Source organism: Portunus trituberculatus, chromosome 41, assembly GCF_017591435.1.
Source record: "Portunus trituberculatus isolate SZX2019 chromosome 41, ASM1759143v1, whole genome shotgun sequence".
Lineage (NCBI taxonomy): Eukaryota > Metazoa > Arthropoda > Malacostraca > Decapoda > Portunidae > Portunus > Portunus trituberculatus.
This window is the reverse complement of record NC_059295.1, coordinates 25,608,228-25,630,727: the sequence shown is the minus strand read 5'-3', so window position 1 is coordinate 25,630,727 and position 22,500 is coordinate 25,608,228. Positions and strand designations below refer to the sequence as shown.

The 22,500-nt window shown below is 46.2% G+C and overlaps 2 protein-coding genes across 7 annotated transcripts in view; both read left to right on the top strand.

Moving 5' to 3' along the window:
- The window catches only part of LOC123516954 (protocadherin-15-like), a 383,101-nt gene that overhangs the window by 58,282 nt on the left and 302,319 nt on the right, over window positions 1–22,500 (top strand). For all 5 annotated transcript variants that reach the window (XM_045276745.1, XM_045276746.1, XM_045276744.1 and 2 more), the window contains one exon: window positions 9,670–9,709. In XM_045276745.1, coding sequence (XP_045132680.1) covers window positions 9,670–9,709 — 40 coding nt within the window. The remainder of the gene's footprint in view (window positions 1–9,669; window positions 9,710–22,500) is intronic.
- LOC123516953 (zinc finger protein 79-like) overlaps window positions 16,497–22,500 on the top strand; it is a 6,110-nt gene continuing 106 nt past the window's right edge. Inside the window, exons 1-2 of one of the 2 annotated variants that reach the window (XM_045276742.1) lie at window positions 16,497–17,018; window positions 21,186–22,500. The exon at window positions 21,186–22,500 is cut by the window's right edge and continues 106 nt beyond it. In XM_045276742.1, coding sequence (XP_045132677.1) covers window positions 16,782–17,018; window positions 21,186–22,298 — 1,350 coding nt within the window. In that variant the 5' untranslated portion in view covers window positions 16,497–16,781 and the 3' untranslated portion in view covers window positions 22,299–22,500. Of the gene's footprint in view, window positions 17,019–20,698; window positions 21,030–21,185 lie in introns of those variants that run through there. The other variant, XM_045276743.1, reaches the window with a different exon arrangement.

Sequence of the window (22,500 nt, the reverse complement as noted above, 5' to 3'; positions counted from 1 at the left end):
CACCATTAATCACCCTCCTCCTCCTCCTCCTCCTCCTCCTCCTCCTCCAGCATGATGCGCTTTAAGGTGAAATGTAAATTACTATTTTTTTTTCTTTATTTTTCTTTCATATGTTCTAAATTTTCCTTTTTTTTTTTTTGTCACCCAGTTTTCTTTTCTTTTTTTTTCGTTTTCTTTTCCTTCTTTTTTGTATTTTTTCTTTTTTTTGTATCTGTTTCCGTTTTCCTTTCGTCATCTCGTTCACTATATTCTTTTGCTTGTTTGTCTATATTTTATTTTATTCGCATTTCTTCTTTTTTTTTTTTTTTTTGGTATTTTTTTCTTCTTGATATTCCTTTTGTTAATCCTTCTTTTATTATTTGTCTGCAATTTTTCTTTATTTCATTTCTTTGTAACTTTCCTGTTTTGTGTGTTATGTACTGTGTCATAAGAGAGAGAGAGAGAGAGTGTGTGTGTGTGTGTGTGTGTGTGTGTGTGTGTGTGTGTGTGTGTGTGTGTATGTGGGTGAAAGGTGAGTCGTGTGGAGAGGGAGATGAAGGTGAAAAGGTGGATTGATGATGAAGCAGCGGAGGAAATGAGATGTGTTGTTGTGAGAGGAGCAGCACGAGACTGAGGAGGAGGAGGAGGAGGAGGAGGAGGAGGAGGAGGAGGAGGAGGAGGAGGAGGAGGAGGAGGAGGAGGAGGAGGAGGAGGAGGAGGAGGAAGAAGAAGAAGAAGAATAACAGGAGGATGGAGGGGAGAGGAAGAGTGGCAGGCAGTGTACAGAGACGTCGGTGTAAATAACAATCTTTACGAAGGTAGGAGAAAGTGCAGGAGTGAAAGAGTTTTTTTTTTTTTTTTTTTTACCTCTCTTTGTACCCAATGCATTCTTGGTGGGACAGCGGAGGGTCGTGGAGTGCGGCACGTGGTGATTGTCGCAGCGTGGGTGAGTGGTTCGTTGGGTGTGTGTGTGTGTGTGTGTGTGTGTGTGTGTGTGTGTGTGTGTGTGGGTGGGTAGGTGTGTGTGTGGGTAGGTGAGTCGTTGGGTGGAGTGTGTGTGTGTGTGTGTGTGTGTGTGTGTGTGTGTGTGTGTGTGTGTGTGTGTGTGTGAACGTTTTCGAAAGTTGGCTTCTCAGAAATAAAATAAAGAAAATAACCATACGTTCTATTTTTTTTTTTTTATTATTATTTTGAGATAGATTTTGCACATTGGTTTCAAAATAGCTGAGTTTTCTTCTTTTTTTCTCATCCAGTATATTTATTGAAGAGTGTTATATGATGCTGGAATAGAGGTTAGGTTAGATTAGGTTAGGTTAGGTTAGGTTAGATTAGGTTAGATTAGGTTAGGTTAGATTAGGTTTAGTTAGGTTAGGTTAGATTAGGTTAGGTTAGGCTAGATTAGGTTAGGTTAGATTAGGTTTAGTTAGGTTAGGTTAGGTTAGATTAGGTTAGGTTAGATTAGATTAGATTAGGTTAGGTTAGGTTAGGTTAAGTTAGGTTAGGTTAAGTTAAGTTAAGTTAGGTTAGGTTAGGTTAGGTTTACTTAACTTTTGATGTGAAAGAGTGGTATTTAAACAGTCCCTACAACATAGAACACTTTAATAAACAGTATGGCATCCCTCAACTTTGGAAAAAATATGACAATCCTTGGATTTTATGTTAGACGTGTCTGCATCTATCAAACGTAGCGCTGCAGCCACGAATGAAGTATAGATAACAGAGTAAAGCAGATATAAATGAACAATGATAACAGCCTGGCGAATTCAAGCCATTATTTCATCTATATAGCGGCGTCGAGAGTAAGACAAAATAAATGATAATAAAAAAAGTACACAAATAGAACAATAAGTAAACAAAGAAATAGATAAGAGATAGAGAAGTGATGAATACGAGTATGTGATAAACAATAATAAAAAGGAATATAAATAGAAGAATCAACAAATAATGAAAATAGAGAAGAATAAGTGTATCTTCTGTCTTAGGTAACAACATGTGACCGCCCTGTTGCTCCTCCAGTCAGGCAGTCAATTAACGTCTCTCAAATGTAAGAAGTAATTCGAGACTGTCATAGGTGGAAGTTCTGAAGACTTTGGCAAAAAAAAAAAAAAAAAAAGGAAAAGAAAAAAAAATGGGTACGTGTTTGGGTGATGATGATTATGATGATGATGATGGTGATGGTGATGATAATACTTTGACTGATACTACTACTGCTGCTACTGTTGAGGTGAAAGTGATGATGAGAGTAATGATAATGATGGTGAAGAATAGTGGGTTTACATCACTTGCTTTTTCTCACCAGCACAAAGTCAGCAAACAAGAAAACTTGCAGTAAATCAACGACATTGTTAAACAGAGGAAGCAAATAGAAAAAATGTAGATAAAAAGAGAAAAAAAAACAAAAGACTTACTGTAAAACCACCTCTTCCTTCTCCTCCTCCTCCTCCTCCTCCTCCTCCTCCTCCTCCTCCTCCTGCTCCTCCTCCTCCTCCTCCTCCTCATCCTACTCCTCCTCCTCCTCTCGAGTCGCCAGAAATTCACCTGAGTCGCCTAATTACCAGACGTGCCCAGGTAATTGGTGTCTCAGATGTTAATGAGTCATAATTGGTGACTGTTTGTACTACTACCCGTGTGTGTGTGTGTGTGTGTGTGTGTGTGTGTGTGTGTGTGTGTGTGTGTGTGTGTGTGTGTGTGTGTGTGTGTATGTATCTCTCTCTCTCTCTCTCTCTCTCTCTCTCTCTCTCTCTCTCTCTCTCTCTCTCTCTCTCTCTCTCTCTCTCTCTCTCTCTCTCTCTGAAGACTCATTCATACACCTATTCATTCATTCATTCATTCTCCCCCACTACCCCTCCTCCTCTTATTCTTTTCCCTCCTCTTCTCCTCTTTCTCCTGCTCCTCCTCCTCCTCCTCCTCCATCACTAGTCCATTATTAAGTGTCTTCCTCCCTTCATCCTCCCTTCTCATTATCACACTCATAATCGCTATAAATATTGTGACGTAATCAGTTTTCCCTGCGCTGCTTCAATCCAACCTGTTTATTTCAGTTCACCTTTCAACTCAACCTTGTTTTTATATTCTCTTGCTGTTGTTGTTTTTTTACTATTTTGAATTTTTCCGTGTTTCTTTTTTATCTTTTTTTTTATTTATGTGTCTGTGGGCTTCATCCTATATACTTTTTTTTCTTCGTTTATGGAGTTTGCCGTTTTTTTTTTTTCCTTCTTGCATCTTTCTTTCTTTTTTCCTTTATGTCTTTCGTTTTCGTTCACCCATTTGGTTAAGTTGGTCATTCAAAGTAAGTTTTTTTTTTCTGTTTATTGAGTCTTTGTCGTCTTCGTCGTCTTCATAATTATCTTCCTCATCCAAGTCTCGTTAGTTTTCAATTTCTTATCTTTTTTCCTTTTCTCTTCCTCTCCTCTGCTCTCTTCCTTCTCTCTTTCCTCTGCTCTTCTTCCTCTCTCTCTCTCCTCCTCTCCTCCTCTCCTCTCCTCTCCTCTCCTCTCCTCTCCTCTCTCTCCTCCTCCTCCTCCTCTCTCCTCTCTTCTTTTCTCCTTTCCTCTTTCTCTCTTTTCTCTGCTCTTCTTCCTCTCCTCTGCTGTCTCCTTCTTTTGCTTTCTTCCTCTGCTCTCTCTCCTCCTTTTTCTCTCTCTCCACTGCTCCTCCTCCCTATCCTCTCCTCTGCTCTCCTCCTCTCCTCTCCTCTTCTCCTCTCCTCTTCCTCTTTTTCCTCTCCTTTCTTCTCCTTTCCTCTTCCTCTTTTTCTTTGCTCCTCTTCTTTTCTCTCCTCCTTCATTCTTCTCCTTTCCTCCTCTCTCTCTTTCTCCTCTGCTCTCTCCTCCTCCTCGTCTCTCCTCTTCCTCTGATCTCCTCGTCAGCGGTGTAGGGGCGGGCCACGCGGTATGCCAGGGATCAGGAGGTCGACAGGCGCCTCGCAGCCATAACAACCCTAACTGCTTAACTGGCCTAACTACCGACGATTATGGTAATAGTGGTCGCGTGGTTCCTGAGGCGGCTGACAGGGGGCGGGCGAGCCGGGGAGACCTACTTGACGGGAAACAACAGAGAAGGATGCGATGTTTGGAGAGGCACATCTGTCGTGGTTCTCTTCTTGCTGGGTTGGATGTGTTATGTTTTGGTGTTTGTTCAAGCTGGGGAGGTGAAAGGAAAAAGGTGTTTGTTGTTCATTTATGGTTCGTGAGGGAGTGGATGTAGTGAGAAATGCACGAGGATGAGTAGTGTGTGTATTTTATTACTGTCTCTTTATGCTGGGGAGATTAGAGATAAAGGTGTTAGCTGTTTTATTATGGTTGGTTAGGGAATAGATGTAGGTACAGTGAGATATAGACTAGGATGAGTAGAGTGTTAATCTTTATCACACAAATAGTCTCCTCTGGGTCAAAATATAAATACCTGTTCTTATTTGCTTCTTTATGTTCTCTCTCTTCCTCTACTTCCTCCTTCTCGTCCTTCCTTCTCCTCCTCCTCCTGGTGTGTAGGAGCCTTCTGCTTTGCTGCCCTGTCTCTATCACTGGTAGTTAGTAAAGATCTCAAGGTTTGTTGCTGTTTTTCTTCCTTTGTATTCCTTTGATTTCCTTTGAATTCCTTCTCCTTCTCCTACTCCTCTTCCTCCTTCTTTTCCTTCTTCTCCTCCTCCTCTTCTTCTTCCTCTTTCTCCTTCTCCTCCTCCTCTTCTTCTTCTTCTTCCTCCTCCTCCTCCTCCTCCTCCTCCTCCTCCTCCTCCTCCTCCTCCTCCTCTCAACACGGTATGCACATTAATTTTCTTCTCTCCCTCATATAGCCCTTTCTTCCTCCCACGAAAAAAAATGAGAGGGAATATCATTAAAGATTTCAAAGGCTGTAAAAAGTTGATGCATATGAGAATTGATTTACAGTGCCCCTTGTACATGCTGTTGTTGTTCTTGTTGTTGTTGTTGTTGTTGTTGTTGTCACTATTTGTATTTTTATTATTATTATTTTTGCTATTGTTCTTGTTGTTCTTGTTCTTATTATTATTCTTATTTATATTATTATTGTTATTATTATTATTATTATTATTATTATTATTATTATTATTATTATTATTACTACTACTACTACTACTACTACTACTACTATTAGTATTATTGTTGTTGTTGTTGTTATTATCATTGTTATGTAGAGAGAGAGAGAGAGAGAGAGTTAGTGATGAGAGACAAGAATTAGGAGAAGCAAAGAAAGAAAGAAACTAACAAAAGCAACACGAAAAATACAAAATTAAAGAAAAATGTGATAGAAAATTGTGACGTGTGTGTGTGTGTGGGTGGGTGTGTGTGTGTGTGTGTGTGTGTATGTGTGTGCGTGAGGTAGACCATTTTGCGTGCACGTGCGTATTCTTTCATCCCTCATTAATCCATTCATCCATCCATGCCCATCAGAACAAAAAAAACTTAAATTACAGTCTTCAAAATTTTTAGAAACGAATCAAGAAGGAAGAGGAAGACAAAGACGAACAGGAAGAAGAAAACGAGAAAAGAAAACGAAGAAAACAGATAACACCAGCAATAACCGTACTCAGACGTACACAAGACGGAAGAAAAACGTACAAAAATAACATCGGGAAAATAACCAGACACAGAGAACAGGGCACGGTACAGGAAGCTCTCAGACAAAAGACTCATCTAATTCTCCCTCCTTGTGTTCCTCAGGTTTCCTCTCCTCGCCTGACCAAGTATTAGTATTAACATTTCACTGCTCGTGTTTCGGGGCCAAGCTCTTCCTGCTCCCCTTGTTACTGTGCTTACTATACTTACTACACCGCCGTAGTACAGTGGAACTATGCGTGCTTTAGGGTCCGAGTGGTCTCCAAACGCACTTGTTCGAATCCTGTCCACGGTCCGAGTCTAAGTTGGGTTTCCTCACTCGGGGGCAATGGTTTCCTAGACGGTGGGCTTTGAGATAGAAGGTACCCCAAAAAAGTGTTCCCTTTAGCCCATAAATTCCCGTGAAAAGCTCACATGGTGTAGATAAGAAAAAATAAAGGAATCGAGGGAAGCGACGAGAAGAAAGATGCGATGTAGGAAAGGATGGACATTTCAGGAAAGGGAAGAAATATGTGAGAAAAGTGAAAGTGGAAAATAAAGAATATGAAGGAGAGATGCAATAAGAGAAGAGTTTACAAGATATGGGAGACATTTAGAAAAAGATGGACATTTCAGGAAAAGGGAGAAAAATGAGAGAAAAGTGAGAGGATTGGAAGATAAAGAATATGAAGTGAAGGAAAAATATGATAAAGAAATGGATGATAAGAGATGGGAGACAGTGGGAAGATAAGGGGAGGAAATGAGAGATGCAGGAAAGATAGAGAAGAGGATTGATGGTAAAAGAGAGAAAAAAAGTTATAGGAAAGTAAAGTAAGGATGAGGATGAGAAGAAGGAAAATGTAAGATACGGGAAATGAAGGAAAAGTAATGGTTAACAAAAAAAAGAGAAAGAAAGCTATAAGAAAGTAAAGTAAGGAAGAAAAAAAAAAGAGGAAGAAGAAAAGTTAGGAGACATAAGAAGAATAAAGGAAAGGGAATATAAAGGAAAACGTAAATAAAGGCAAAGAAGAGAAGGAAAGAGAAAAGACGAGAAAGGTCGAATAGACATTTAAAGAAAGAGAGGGAAAAAAAAGAGATGGAATAGAGTAGAAAAGGCGATAAATTAAAGTAAGTATCAGAAACGAAAGATAAAACATAAAGTGAAGGAAATGAGTATCAGAAAGGAAAGATGAAAAATAAAGCAAAGCAGATGAAAAGAAGAGTACGGAAAGGGAAGTTGTCATTAAAAGATGTCATTAATTATGTTCTCTTTTACTCTATTAATCATATCAGGTGCTATCTTTTTTCTTTTCTTTCCATAATAAAATTTCCTTCCATTGTTCTGATGAGTTCTTCTTTATCGTTGTCTTTGTTACATCGAGATGATTTATTGCCATACTTTCTTTGTCAACTTTTCTTTTCTTTTCCTTTTTTTCTTTGCATTTATCCCCAGTTGTTGTCTCTTTTGTTGTTATTGTTGTTGTTGTTGTTGTTTTAATCCCTCGTTAGGTCAGCTTAGGTTAGGTTACGTTAGGTTAATTCAATCACATTTTCTTAATCACACACACACACACACACACACACACACACACACACACACACACACACACACACACACACACACACACACACACACACCGCGTAGTGTAGTGGTTAGCACGCTCGACTCACAATCGAGAGGGCCGGGTTCCAGTCCCGGTAAGCGGCGAGGCAAATGGGCAAGCCTCTTAATGTGTGGCCCCTGCTCACCTAGCAGTAAATGGGTACGGGATGTAACTCGAGGGGTTGTGGCCTCGCTTTCCCGATGTGTGGAGTGTGTTGATGTGGTCTCAGTCCTACCCGAAGCTTGGTCTATGAGCTCTGAGCTCGTTCCGTAATGGGGAAGACCGGCTGGGTGACCAGCAGGCGACCGAGGAGGTGAATTACACACACACACACACACACACACATTCACTCACGTTTCTTTTGTTGCCCTAATTTTCACTTCCACCCTTTACCCCTTTTCTCCTTCCCTCTCCTTCCACCCTGTAATCACGTACTAGGAGAGGCCTACGTGTTTCCTTCCCTCCCCCTACACATCTTACCCCCATCTTATTCCATTAACCCATTCTTTCCCTCTCCATCCCATGAGCCTAATTGACCATGCCTTCTTTTTTTCTGATTATTCTCATTACGTCTTTCTCCACTCGTATCTTCTTACCTCTCGCATCTCTGCCTGTTTCCTCTTCAGCTAGTTTGCTTATATGGGGAATTTTTTTCTCTGTGTTAAAGTTAAAAATTAAAGTTTGTTGGTTTTAGTTCTTGTATCCAAAGGTAGATGGTCTCTAAAACGTCAGCCAAGGGAACCCAACTCCCCACTGTAATGCTCCAACCACTGCAGTAATATTCCAGTAAACAGCTTACACTCACGAGCCCGAGCGAGACTCAATCTGCCGACCTTGGCAATGCCAGGCCAGCGCGTTACCCTGTACTAGCCAGATATCTTGTTATGTAGATCGTATCAGCAGTGTTATCTCTATATTTTTATTATGTCTGAACCTTATATCTATATCATTATCCCTTTCTATATCCTTCCCGTTCTGCTCATGGATAGAGATAGATAGGTATATAAAGATAAATCTATTGACCAAAGGATCATAGTACCATCTCCTATCATTACCTGTAAACCTCATCTCTTTCTACTCTCCTTACCCCTTCCTCTCTCTGCCTTCCTTCTTACCCGATACCTTTCTCCAGATCCTCTCCTCCCAGCCTCCCTCCCTCCTTCCCTCCCTACCTCCCTCTCAGCTCGCCACGCCTCACGGCCGCCGTATAATCACACAGCCGACAATAACGCCGCACCTCGCCTCGGGGCTCACACGTCAATCGTTCTGCCTGCATCCCAGGTCATAGGTCAGCTGACAGGTGGGTAACGAGACCTCTGATTGGCCGGAACACTCAAGCCCCCGTGGTCCTGTTCCTCCCCCGCCCCAGGCCTTGACGCACTTACAAGACGCCTGCCTGCCTGTCTGCCTGCCTGCTTGCCTACCTACCTACCTACCTGTCTGCCTGCCTGCCTGTCCGCCTGCCTGTCTCATCTAGTCTGTCTGTCCATCCATGCCTGTCGTTGTCTATCAGTGTGTGTCTGCCTGTAGTCTTTTCTGAGTCCGTTCTGCGTCGTTTACCTTCAGTCTCGTGTAATTAAGAGCGTGAGGTTTATAGGGTACGGAATTGTGGCTTCTCTTTTTATTTATTTTTATTTCTGTTTTAGGTTTTTTTTTTCTCCCTTGTTTTGTATCTATGACTTCCCGTACACCTATCACGGGTATTATATTGATTTGGCTTTGTTCTTATAAGGTTACGAGGATCAGCTGTTACTTGTTGCCGCTGGTGATGACTTTCGCTTCTGTTTCCTTTTGTTTTGTTACGTCCCTGAGGTGATGTATAATTTTTTTTTCTATTTTTTTTTTAACCCTGATATTTTTCCTCTTGTTTGTGTGTCAGGTTGTCTTTCTCTCTCTCTCTCTCTCTCTCTCTCTCTCTCTTTTTTATCACAGTGCACAGAGAGTTTTACTGACGTGCTGAGGTAGTGTTGAGGGAAAAGTATAAGGTTTATTTTTTTTTTTTTTTCTTTTTTCTTCTTTTTCTTTTGTGTTATGTAAGTTTCGGTCTTTTTCTCTCTCTCTCTCTCTCTCTCTCTCTCTCTCTCTCTCTCTCTCTCTCTCTCTCTCTCTCTCTCTCTCTCTCTCTCTCTCTCTCTCTCTCTCTCTCTCTCTCTCTCTCTCTCTCTCTCTCTTTCATGTGTGTGTGTGTGTGTGTGTGTGTGTGTGTGTGTGTGTGTGTGTGTGTGTGTGTGTGTGTGTGTGGTGTGTCCGTGCATGTGTCTGTGTCAATATATACCACCACCATTACAATACCTGCACATAATGTATTGCATCCATCACCTTCATCTAAACACACACCAACATTAATAAGAACAAGGGCCCTATAAAAAAAAAAAAAAAGAGCACGCGGATGAATAGATAAATAAACACAGCAACATTCCATTAAAACTCATTGCGGGAAACACATCAGCGACACAGTGAAAACAGACAATAGACAACACACAAGTGGCCAGTACCTGTTTCTACCTGTTTATACCTGTCTCTTCTCTCTTCAGGACGACGACCACACGCCGCTCCCTCACACCTGCCACAGAGGTAAGGGGACACCAGACCAGGACGAGGGTGAGGTGAAGCCTTGTTGATGTGAGCGTAACATGTAGAGGTGACACGAAAGATTGACAGTGCTGATAGTGGTGATAGTGCCACTGCTAAATACGGGGGGTGTGATGGGAACGGTTCAGGTGGCAGTGGTGGTAGTGGTGGTGGAGGAAGGGATGAGGGGGATGATGGGGGAGGAAGGGAGAGGAAAGGTGTGGTTGGGTGTGATGTGGTGTGGCGGGAAATGCTTCAGTTGAATTGTTGTGGTTATGGTTTGTGATGACGATGGTGGTGGTGGTGGTGGTGGTGTTTCAGGTGCAAGTAAGGAGTGGTTGTGTGAGATTTTTTTTATCCTCCATGTTTTTTTTTTTTTCTTTTCTTGATGGGGAATATTATTTATATCCAGCCTCATGTTTTTTTCTTCGTCTGTTTGTGTGTAAGGATACACGTGTGAGGGCGTCTCTCTGTCTTTCTCTCTCTCTCATACAGCGATACACCACCTTGTTCTTGGGGTATGAGTATTTAAAACTGGTTTTTTTCACTTTATGTGTTTTCCTTGTGTGTGGAATAGCTTCTTTTCCTTCCTATCCTTTCTTTCTTTGTTTCTAAGGTTGTCTCTCTGTCTCTCTCTCTCTCATACAGCGATACACCACCTCTTTCTTGCAGCATGACTGTTTATAACTTTTTTTATTTCATGTTCTTTTTCTTCTTGTGTGTGGAATAGCTTATTTTTCTACTCATGTTTCTTTCTATATGTGTAAGGGCGTCTCTCTGTCTTTCTTTCTCATGCAGCAATACACCACCTCGTTCTTGGGGGCATGTGTGTTTATAGCTGTTTTCTTTATCCTTGTGTGTGGTAGAACTTATCTTTCCTGTCTCATGTTTCTTTCTTTGTTTGCAAGGGTTTCTGCCAGTTTTTCCCTCTCTCCTACAGCCATGCATCACCTCGTTCTTTGGGCGTGTGTGTTCATAACTGTTCACTGTTTTTCTTGCTAGATATTCAACAAAAATTATATAGAAAAGTGTTTGTTATTTGGTTTTAACAGGGATGGAAGAATTTGCTTTTTTTTTTTTTTTTTTTGTTACTGTTGTTGTTGTTTTGTTGTTGCTGTTCTTATTAAGGCGGAACAGTAAACTTGGTGTGCTGTAAACGAAGATTTTCAACACAAGACGGACTTGAGATATGCACACTGCGTTTTCTTTATGTAAGGGATGTTGGAGGTAATTCTGATGAGCTTTCCATTAACCAGCATATCAACAAGACATAACACTAAATAACAGCTTCCCCTCACCACTACGTCTTCCCAGAGTGCCAAGAAATCACACCAGAGGGCAGCGGATTTGACTTCTGGTATTCTCTCGACCTAGTATCGCCTTATGTCCGTTATACCACTAAGGATAATATTCTGAGACGCTTCCCCACTACACTCCACTGCATTTCAAAGCCTCTAGATGAAGTTACATGGATTTTTAAGGGTATTTCTATGGTTCTAGTGAGATATTACCAAGATTTCATCAGTATCAACAGGAAAATGCTCTTGAAAACCCAGTTGATAACCACTGTGTCGTTTTGAAACAGTCGTGGTAGGAGTGCAAAGCGATATCGGTATAAGAATAGTGTCATGGTTCCTTTCTTGACCTTCCTGGCGTGGATACGAACTGATGGCACGCTTCTTCTTCCCTCCCTCGTCCCTCTTCACTGCCCTCCTTCCTCCTCCTCCTTGTTCCTCTGCTCTTGTTGTTGTGTTGATGCATCCCTCCGCTCACTCCCCGAGGCGCTGGTTCGTCAGTGATGTGTTTTTTGGAGGGTGTGATAAAGTTTAGGTAAAAAGCGGTAACCTTCGAGCAGCAGTCTTGTGGGTATTCACCGTTGTCTTAGGTAGTTGTGGTGTGTTTTGTTGTGTGTGTGTGTGTGTGTGTGTGTGTGTGTGTGTGTGTGTGTGTGTGTGTGTGTGTGTGTGTGTGTGTGTGTGTGTGTGTGTGTGTGTGTGTGTGTGTGTGTGTGTGTGTGTGTGTGTGTGTGTGTGTGTGTGTGTGTGTGTGAAACCCACATATATACACAACCAAAGTATAAACAAACATACACACTGGAATACCAACATATGTAAAATAAAAGAAATACACTTTGGTTTGTATGAAAAGAGACAGAAAACACACACACACACACACACACACACACACACACACACACACACACACACACACACACACACACACACACACACACACACACACACACACATACGCCAGACGTCTTCATAGTTTTTATATGCAGAATGGAGAAGCAACCACCTGCCTCCATCCCTCCCTCCCTCCCCCCATCCCTCCTTTCCCCTCCACTTCTTCTCTTATCTCTTCTTTCCTCCGTCTCTTCCGCTGCTCTGTCTCTCTTATTCCCTTCTTCGTATCTCATAATCTTTCTCTCTATCCATCACCTCCTTTCCTTTCTCTTTCTCTATTAATGAATTTAACTCTCTCTCATCGCTTCAATCTCTCTCTCTCTCTCTCTCTCTCTCTCTCTCTCTCTCTCTCTCTCTCTCTCTCTCTCTCTCTCTCTCTCTCTCTCTCTCTCTCTCTCTCAACACGTGTTTAATTCGGATACTCGTGATTTTTTTCTGCAACTCATTCGCCGCTGATTACGTGGCGGCGCGGCAGGTTAGTCTCTCTTGTTTATGTTGTTGATTTAGTGGGTCTCTCTCTCTCTCTCTCTCTCTCTCTCTCTCTCTCTCTCTCTCTCTCTCGCGGTAATGTTGGTAGTGGTAGTGTAGTAGTGGTGATAGTGGGGATGGTGGTGGTGGTGGTGGTGGTTTAGGTGGTGGTGGTGGTGGTGGTGGTGCAATTGTTGTTGTTTGTTATTAGTGCGACTTTTACTGCTATTTTGCAACTACTACTACTACTACTACTACTACTACTACTACTACTACTGATGTATATACGTAATTGTTTTTATCACTCTGGTCGTTGTTCTTTCACGCATCGTCGTTGTCATGCCTGTGAGTTCAAGAAATAATAGTAACTCTTTGGAAACTCAACTAGATTTTACCCTCAATTCACCACCACCACTACAACAACTACTATCTAAGCCACCCAAGTCCCAGCTGCTAAGTGGAGGTGACGGGCACTTGATGGCCCTCCCGACGCAGCGCCTGCCTTTGGGTCCTGCAGGAGGGCGGAATGTGAGGCATCCTGAAGGAGACAACATTTTAGTATCCGCGGAATTCCGTCTCATTGCCTCGCCGCCGCCGCAGAAGCAGTTTTCGCCTGTAATGTTGTGTCTCTTACCGCAGAGGCGTCCCAAACCAGTTATCCAGTTTTTTGTGGCGTCCGTGAAGAATTACCAAGCGGCGGTCTGATTTACAAAGGCTCCAGTTTCTGCGAGCGTTTATAAGGAAAAATTGTATTGGTCGTCCATTTCACGGTGGTGTTTTTAGCGAGGCATCAAGGCAAGGCGGACGGCAGGTGTTGGTTTGAGGCGCTGGCGGAGTGGAAGGTGTAGTGGCGGTGCGTGGCGAGAGGTTTAGCTTGGCTTGGCTTGGTTGGGCTTGGCTGGGCAGGGAAGGAGGGAAGGAGGGACGGCCATGCATCCCAGCCATCCAAGCCAATACGTCGCAGGCATTTCCATCAGAGAAGCTGGGATGCCTTGAATGTTATTAGTGGGCCGCCGCCTCTGCCACACCTCACACGACGACTTATCCACCACTCCTCCTCCTCCTCCTCCTCCTCCTCCTCCTCCTCCTCCTCCAAGCACCAATAACTCATCTCTGCAAAAGTAATCAATTCTATGTGGAAAATCGACCTCCACAACTAATACTTTTTTTCCTTCCTAACTTACCTCCTCCCCCCAACCCCTCCACCCTCTCTCTCTCTCTCTCTCTCTCTCTCTCTCTCTCTCTCTCTCTCTCTCTCTCTCTCTCTCTCTCTCTCTCTCTCTCTCTCTCTCTCTCTCTCTCTCTCTCTCTCTCTCTCTCTCTCTCTCTCTCTCTCTCTCTCTCTCTCTCTCTCTCTCTCTCCCACCTACTGGTCCTCCACGCCCCGACCTCCTGCTGTCGTCTCGGTCACCAGGCTTCGTTCCGCACACGCCTCGCCCCGCTGCGCCCTCGTCTTCCTAGTCTGGTCGCCCTGCACGCCCTTCAGCCCTTCAGCCGTGGTTAATGAAGGAAAAACGGATCCTCTTGTGTCGCCATTAAGGGAAGACGTGAATCTGGGCGCAGCGGGGGCGTTACGGTGGTGAAGGTGGTGGTGGCGGTGGTGGTAAAGGTGGTGCTCCTGTGTGTGTGTGTGTGTGTGTGTGTGTGTGTGTGTGTGTGTGTGTGTGTGTGTGTGTGTGTGTGTCTTGCAGCATCATCATTACCACCACCACCATCACCACCACTTCTTGTCAATAACTGTTTCTGTGGTGTGTTAATCTCACAAAGACGAACAAAAAAAGAAGGAAACTAGATAATCTGTCATTACATCACTTGACACACACACACACACACACACACACACACACACGTTGAGAATTTTACACTCCTTGCACATTTCTTCCCTCCAGGTCCTGCACGTCCTTGGAGGCAGCATGTCAGGTTATGAGTTATGGAGAGGCTGTGGTGAACGTGTATATATCATTGTACGTATGTATGCATGTGTATGATGGCGCTGAGTCCTTGGTTTGGTCTCCATGGCGCCCCTAATACTGTCTCTCTTGTCTACCTGCATGCGTGTGTGTGTCTGTGTATATGTCTGTGTATGTGTGTGTCTGTGTGTGTGTGTGTGTGTGTGTCTCCCGTGCATTCTATATACGCATCTTCCTGTCTTGGCATTCCTCATTCTGTTGTGTCTGGATGGGGTTCCTCTCAGTAGGGTGCTGTCTCCTTCCCTTTTTACTTTCTTTTTTTTGCTATTTTTTTTTACCTTTAGTTAACCTTCCTCCTGGTGTCCTTTTTTTTTATCAGTTTTCTTGTTTTCTTTTTATTTTTTTTCTATATTTTGTCTTTTTTCGTTTCTTATAAATGTGTATACTTTCCTTATTAATCTCTTCCTTACCTCTCTTTTCTCTTTCTGGATTATTTTTCCTTTCCTTTTCCATTCTTACTCTTTTTCTCTAATGTTTCTTCTATTTCTTGTTCTTCCCCCTCTCTCTCTTCTTTCGTATCTCTTCTTTTTTTTCTCCATCTTCTTTTCTATTTTTCTCTCTCCCTTTTCTTTCTCTTATATGTATTTTTTTATGCTTTGCTGTCATTTTTCATCTCTCTCTCTCTCTCTCTCTCTCTCTCTCTCTCTCTCTCTCTCTCTCTCTCTCTCTCTCTCTCTCTCTCTCTCTCTCTCTCTCTCTCTCTCTCTCTCTCTCTCTCTCTCTCTCTCTCTCTCTCTCTCTCTCTCTCTCTCTCTCTCTCTCCTTGAATCATACCTGACATCTTCGTTCATTCAGAAGTCTCCCTCGTCAACTTCCTCGGCCCTTCCACCTTCTTCCTCCTTTATCTTTCCATCCCCTAACATCTTCCCTTACCCTTCCGTCCCTTCCTTCCCTCCCTCCTCCCTCCTTCCTTCGTTACGTCTCGAGTCTCCTTCCTCCTTTAGTATTATGCTCCAAACATCCTTTCTTCCTAACCATTCTTAACCCGCCTTCCTCTCTCTCCCCTTTAACCCTCTCGCTTCACGTCTCCCTCTCTCCTTTCTTTACCCTCCACCAACCTCGCCCGCCCACACGTTAAACTGCTTCTCTGTATGGCCGTGACTCCTGGAATCTTTGGCGTGGATTTGGTGTGTGTGTGTGTGTGTGTGTGTGTGTGTGTGTGTGTGTGTGTGTGTGTGTGTGTGTGTGTGTGTGTGTGTGTGTGTGTGTGTGTGTGTGTGTGTGTGTGTGTGTGTGTGTGTGTGTGTGTGTGTGTGTGTGTGTGTGTGTGTGTGTGTGTGCTCGTAAGGGCGTCGTTCGTAGTGTGTGAATAGCGTAAGGGAGCATGAGCATTAGCGTTACTAGTATTATCTTGCTAGTATTAGCGTTAAGGCCGGCTGTCAATACGGTACAGACGAAGCCTCGGAGTGTGTGTCTCTACAGGAATTGTTAACTCTATATAGTAACGTGAGGTATATTTAAGTTTCATGTGGAGGGCTTCTGAGATGCAAGTTGCCGTGACTGCTGGCAGGTGCACGGTGTGTGAGGCGCAGGGCGGCGGTGTGCTGGGTGGCTGCAGGGAACACTCCATACCCGCGGCAGCAAGTGGGTAATGGCCGGAGCCTAATGCGTTGCGCCTGCCCTGCGTTATGCTGGTAATTGTTACTGGAGGCTACGGATGGGGAGGCCCCGTCCCGCGGCCGCTCGGTCAGGGCGGTGCGGTGTGCAGGTAGCCGCGTTGGGGCGGGTCGGAAGGAGGCAGACGGGTGGGTGAGTGGCGCAGGTGGACGGCCGGATCGTGAGTGGGCCGAGTGGGGGCCCGGGGCAGGTGCAATAATGTTAGATGAGAGCCATCATCCTCGGCACACAGGCTGATCACTGACTGGCATCGTCGTGCCTTGCCCGGAGCCAATCAGCCCGAGGCACCGCACGCACGGGCCAACACGTGAGCCGCGCGCGCCGCTCGCCACGCCCTCGGAACCGCCATTGGCTGTGACGTTTACCTGAGGACCAATGAGAGACAAGGTGGGCCGGACCAGCCTCCAAGGAGGCACTTGAGAGCGAGAAAGACACGAGGGCTGAGAGGTGACGCTGCCTTTTATGGCCATGTTACCTGGAAAAGCACCAGGTGAGCATCCTGGGTCCTCGGGGGAAGACAATGTTCCAGGCGGCGTGGTTGAGGTGGGAAGTGTTCCCTTGTTGCCCTGGCAGTGGGCATCAGTAGCGGGTATAGAGCAGGTGGCCGTATGGGATAAAGCTCGAGAACATTACAGGTGAACAGGTAGTCTGGCGCTGAAGGTCACAGTGAACACTACTGGACGTGTCGGGCAGCGAGAGTAGTGGCGGTGGTGCCCTGCCCGTGAGAGCAAGAGACAGTGCGTGTGAGACTCGGGTTGGTCGCCCGTCCCTCCTCCAGTGTGCTCGCAGAGTCTCTTGGTGTTGAAACAGAGACTTTAGTGAACACAAGTCAACATGAAGTCCACAAGCACAGACGACCCCAAGATGGAAACGAGGGTTCTGATGCCAGCCGAATTCTCGCTGGTGGTCACTGCCCGTCCGTTGCCGCCCCTGGACCGCCTAGTGCCTGCCGAGGACTGCATCAAGCTGTGCGCCACTCGGCCCCTGCCCATCCAGACCCGTTACCTCCCCTTCAGCGGCACCGTCAGAGCGGACAACCTGCCCTTGCTGCCCTACCTCCCGCCCATGGACGTAAGTAACCGCTTGTTGTGTCGCGTGAGAGTTTGGCTTGACTTGAGTGGCGTGCCTGGAGGTGGGATGCTGTGACGGGCCCGTGGACCCTCACAATTCTCGGGGTTATGCACACCATGTTATAACTCCTGTGGCAAAATCAGTGAATCTTTAGTTTGTTTCTTTCACGTGATTGATATATTCCAGCGAGAGTAATGTTAGTTCACTTTTATATTCACTTCTGTTTCAATGCAAAGTGGTCTTGATCACGCCCCACCTCCGTGCCGTCTGTCACTTCCGTCAAGTCAATTTACAGAAACTGAAGCCAGAAAATATATGGAAACCTATCCCTACCATCATTTCCTCTATATTTCAACGAAGTGTAAGAATAAAAAATCACGAGAAATCCGAATGTCAAATAACAGTACTACTCAAGTTTGTATAATGAACTAAAGTCTTCTCTGGGTACCACATAGTTTTTGGCTTCATGCACACCTAAGATAAATAAATTGTTCATTATTGTTGTGATATGGAGTAGTGACAGCAGGATGACGACAGCAATAGTGCATGCAAGTGATGACAGTGAAAACGGAAAACTCTGAGAATCGATGAGAAGGCAGCAAGTGACGAAATGATTAGTAATAAATAGTAAAAGCAGGACAAGTTGTAGTAAAGAATAGGAAAGATGATAGACTCAGTACCAGGAAAAAAGGAGGAAGAGAAGGAATAGCCAAGAAACCAGATGGTAAAGATGACAAGGAGATAGGGCAGGAGTGTACCAGGAGGAAGAGGAGGAGGAGGAGGAGGAGGAGGAGAGGTGGAGGAAACGGATGCTGGCTTATTGGTATGGGTGAAGAGTGTTGGAGTCAGGTGTGGAAAGATAATGGTTCAGGCGGACAGGTGGCGCTGCATGACCAAATACCTGTGTGAGGTGACCCATGCTATTGCTGTTGTTGTTGTTGTTGTTGTTGTTGTCGTTGATATTGTTTTTCTGTCACTATAACTTTAAAGAAAACAACTCTCTTTTTCTCTTGCTGCTGTTGTCAGTGTAGCTATAAGGAAAAATGATGACTCTCTCTCTCTCTCTCTCTCTCTCTCTCTCTCTCTCTCTCTCTCTCTCTCTCTCTCTCTCTCTCTCTCTCTCTCTCTCTCTCTCTCTCTCTCTCTCTCTCTCTCTCTCTCTCTTACACATTCACCTTTCTTCCATGCTGATGCATTGATAACAGTTCATCTGCTTTCCCTACACATACTCGAGAGAGAGAGAGAGAGAGAGAGAGAGAGAGAGAGAGAGAGAGAGAGAGAGAGAGAGAGAGAGAGAATTGCAGTCAGGACACAGTGCAAGGTAATTTGGTTTTTCATTAAGGTAATCATTTAATAAGGTAATTAACGCGGTTGTGTGCAGTATCATTATGGAACCCGTAATTAGCTGGCAGCGTGGCTATTACTCGCCTGAAAAACACCTCGGAGATAATGTGACAACACGGCATAATATCCCAACCAACAGGATAATGGGCGTGTGGGGGCAATTATCTGGACCAGAGAGAGAGAGAGAGAGAGAGAGAGAGTTGATTCACCTGTGTTTGTCTGTGTGTGTGTGTGTGTGTGTGTGTGTGTGTGTGTGTGTGTGTGTGTGTGTGTGTGTGTGTGCTTGGGCGGGTGGTATTTGTATTTGCAGCAAGTGAAGTGTCAGGAAGAGTAACCGAAGGATTGAGAGACGAATTAATCTTTCGAAAATGTAAAGATGAAGACTTTCCGAAGCAGGAAGGGTGACTGGGCAAAACCTGAGGCGTGGAAGGAATTAGCATAAAGCAAGAGAAATCTTCGGAGTGTTCCAGGCATGTCAAAACTTTTCCTGGCGAACAAGTCCCGACCTGGCGCGGGCAGCCGACAACCCCACGCCCGCCGCGCCGCCCTACCCCTCACCACCACATTGTTTCTCTTCCCGACGGCGAGAGACACAACATGCACAGAACAGAACCTTAATGGGTGCCCTGCTCGCCCCTCACCCCTCCTCCCTCCTCCCTCCTCCCTCCTTCCTCCTTCCTCTTGTGCACTCCCTTTCCCTTTGCTCTCCTTCTCTCCCTCCCCTTCCATACCCTCTCCCCTTTCCCTCCCTCCCCCTTCCTGCCCCTCCCTGCCCCTCCCCTCATCGCAGGTGCATGATGGGTGGGCGGAAAGCAGTGATTTCCCAAGGGAGGAAGTGGCTGGGTATATTCCAGTTTTGTTTCTCTGTGACGCAAAAACAAGATTGACTTGAATGTCAAGCTGTTATGAGGAGCATCGTGGAGTGCTCAGATCATTACCGCCTTGTGTAAAAACTGGCGGCCTCATTACGGTGGCCCGGGGCGGCGACGGACCCGCCAGCACGTCATAAACAGCCATCAGCGCGCTACTGTCACAGGCACATGTGCAGCCGCGGAGCCACACTCGTATATAAAGCATTCGCTTCTCTCAGGTCCACAGGAACCATTTATATACCACCTTGGAAGCGAGAGGAAGAAGGAGAGAGAGAAAGAGATAAGATCAAAAGAACATTGGGCTTTATAGCAAGAGAACGGAAGGCCGTCGTTACGATAACCAGTGGGCGACAGGCGCAGGCAAAAGTACCGCGGCGGTGCAGTCATGTGTCCGTCCCTCGCGGCCAGCCTCCCAGCCAGCCCGTCCCGACCCGCGCACACGGCTCCTGCCTTGGCTTCGCTGGCTCCACCCTTTCTCTTATCTCTGCTGCTCGATAATAATCATGGACATCACGAAATTTTATGTGATAAAATCATAGCCTCTTAGTTCTCATGAGCGTGTCTGGCCGGAAAGACCTTTACAGATAGTCTGTAAGGCGCTCTCAGCCCACACTTTCCTCGGGCTTGTTTTTACTTCTACTTCTTTTGTGCAACAGCGCAGGAAACAGTTGAAGCAGTGCCAGGGGCCAGCCCCGCGGTGCTCTGTGCTGCTCTCCACTCTGCTTTTGATGCAAAATCCAGTATCTTCCGACACAGGACATCACCGCCTCCTTCCTTCACCCTCTCACCCTTCTTCCCTTCCCATGCTCTCCGTGAGAAGGAAATCCTCTCCATCACGTCCCCACACAGTGCGTTACTCCATGGTGTATTCCCCCGGCGGTGTCCGGACGCCGCGGGCTCCTGCCTGTATCTCACGGAGCGCCGCCTCCGGGCCCGGGCAGGGACTGAGGCAAATCAGTACCTCGGCGTCTCATTATTTACGATCTCCCGCGGTTGTAACGATTTGAATCCCATCAAGTAAAAACTGTAAATATTTATTTACGATGTCCCAAAACGTACCGTGAATAATAATTGTGAAAATGGAAGAACATCCAGGTATTGCCGTCATTAATTTAGCAAAGAGGCTCAGAGGGTCCCGTTCGGAATCACAATTATTAATTAAGTAAAAGATGCGAAGCGCGACGGTCGGCTGGGCACGGCAGGAGAGAGAGAGGAGGGAGAACCGGGCTGAGGGGCGGCCCCGCGAGCCTGGCCAGCACGGGGTGACCGGCAGCCTCTTTGTTTTCTGGCGGTGAATCACGTTCTCTCCGGCTTGACCTTAATGTCTTGCCCAGGAAGCCACAGCAACCGCCGCTGCATCCTCGGGGCGATGCTCCTTACCGTGGGCCGGGAGGGGCAGAGAGAGAGAGAGAGAGAGAGAGAGAGAGAGAGAGAGAAGTGGCTGAGTGAGGCGAAGGGGCGTGAGGAAGAGGTGAGAGGACAGTGTGAGGCGTGTAGGGCGAGGCAGTGGGGGCACGAGGCGGTCATGACAGATGGCTTTCCGTGCGCCTCTCGAGGATCTGGAGGAAAAAAATGAGAGCAAAGAAAATCTTTGTTGAGGAAAAAGTCATTTTTTTTATGAGTGGTCTCGAAATAATGAGAAGCAGGCGTCTTGATAACTTAAGCAGTGAAATGAAGTGTGAGGCAGGAAAGGCAGAGAACACGAGAGGAAACCAAGGGTGTCACGTGGTGCAAGTTTGTGATGCCTTATTGGATGCCTCACTTAAAATTCCTTGAGATAATTTACGGCAGTGATGTGAGCTGAAAATTCTTATTTGACCTTTTCTATTTGGTCTATATTGTAATGTGTTGGAGTATATGATGGTTGTGTCTTATTGTGGTGTTACGGTGTTGTGCGCTTTGAGTGACTACATTGGCTAAAACACAACTAACCATGTGCTTTACTTCACAGGTGCGATCCCGATATGGTGGCTACGATTCCGTGGACGAGGAGGGACGACGCACATGTAATTGGGTCCGTTTCCTGAAAGTGGCGCCCGTGTACAGCCACGAGGTGAACCTGGTGGGGCGCCGTGCTGGGCCCCGCGGCGACGTGGTCTTCGAAGTTGTGAGGGAAGTGCTCCCCGGCGGTGAGCTGCTGGCGTTCCTTCTGCCAGACATGAGTGGGGAGAACGCGCTTCTGCTGCCGGCGCTGACACTCATCAGGTCTTCGCTTTATCGCAGAACGATCGATTCCATAATGGCTGAGGCTCCTCTAGACCTCTCCAGGTCCCTGCTGACCTCGCCCCCGCCGCGCCCCTCCAACTCCAGCATCATGTCCAGAGACTCAGACGCTGTCTCTCCCTCATCCTCTCCCTCACCATCATCATCACCTGCATCCTCAACGTCGTCACCTCCTGCATTCTCGCCAACCTCATCGTCAGTATTCCACGTGGGTCGTCAGCAGCTGCAGTTCGGGCTGTCGCCTCGCCTTCCCATGGGCCTTGCGCCACAGTCACCTTCTCCCATGTCTACAAACAGTTCCTCCAGCATCTCTGTCCAAACAAGTTCAGTCTCTCCTTCTATGGCGCCCACCAAGCGGCGAGAACGGACGATGCTGCCGTGCTCAGAGTGCGGCAAGGCGTTTGACCGGCCGTCACTACTCAAGCGGCACATGCGAACCCACACGGGAGAGAAGCCCCACGCGTGTGACGTGTGCGGCAAGGGGTTCTCGACGAGCTCGTCGCTGAACACTCACCGGCGGATCCACAGCGGCGAGAAGCCCCACCAGTGCGGCGTGTGCGGCAAGCGGTTCACCGCCTCCTCCAACCTCTACTACCACAAGATGACGCACGTCAAGGAGAAGCCACACAAGTGCTCGCTGTGCACGCGCTCTTTCCCCACCCCAGGTGACCTGCGTTCCCACATGTTCGTGCACAACGGACAGTGGCCCCACAAGTGCTCCATCTGCGGCAAGGGCTTCAGCAAACTCACCAACCTGCGCAACCACGCACTCCTGCATTCGGCCAAGACCCGCGTGCCGCCACCGGCAGCGCCAGTGTCCCCCTCGTCCGCCTCGCTGTAGCCTTCCAGCAGCACTCCTCCCACCTCCTTCGTCCTCGCCTGCCACACGCTACAGTCCAGGAGCGACGGCGCCCCAATCATCTCCATCGCTCTCACCAAACATGACACAATGCCAAATAGAGTCTAGAGGCTTAACTCTCCCTCTGTCGCACTTGTGCTGTGGTCACCCACCTTATCTTTCGTCTCACCTCTTTCGCGAGATA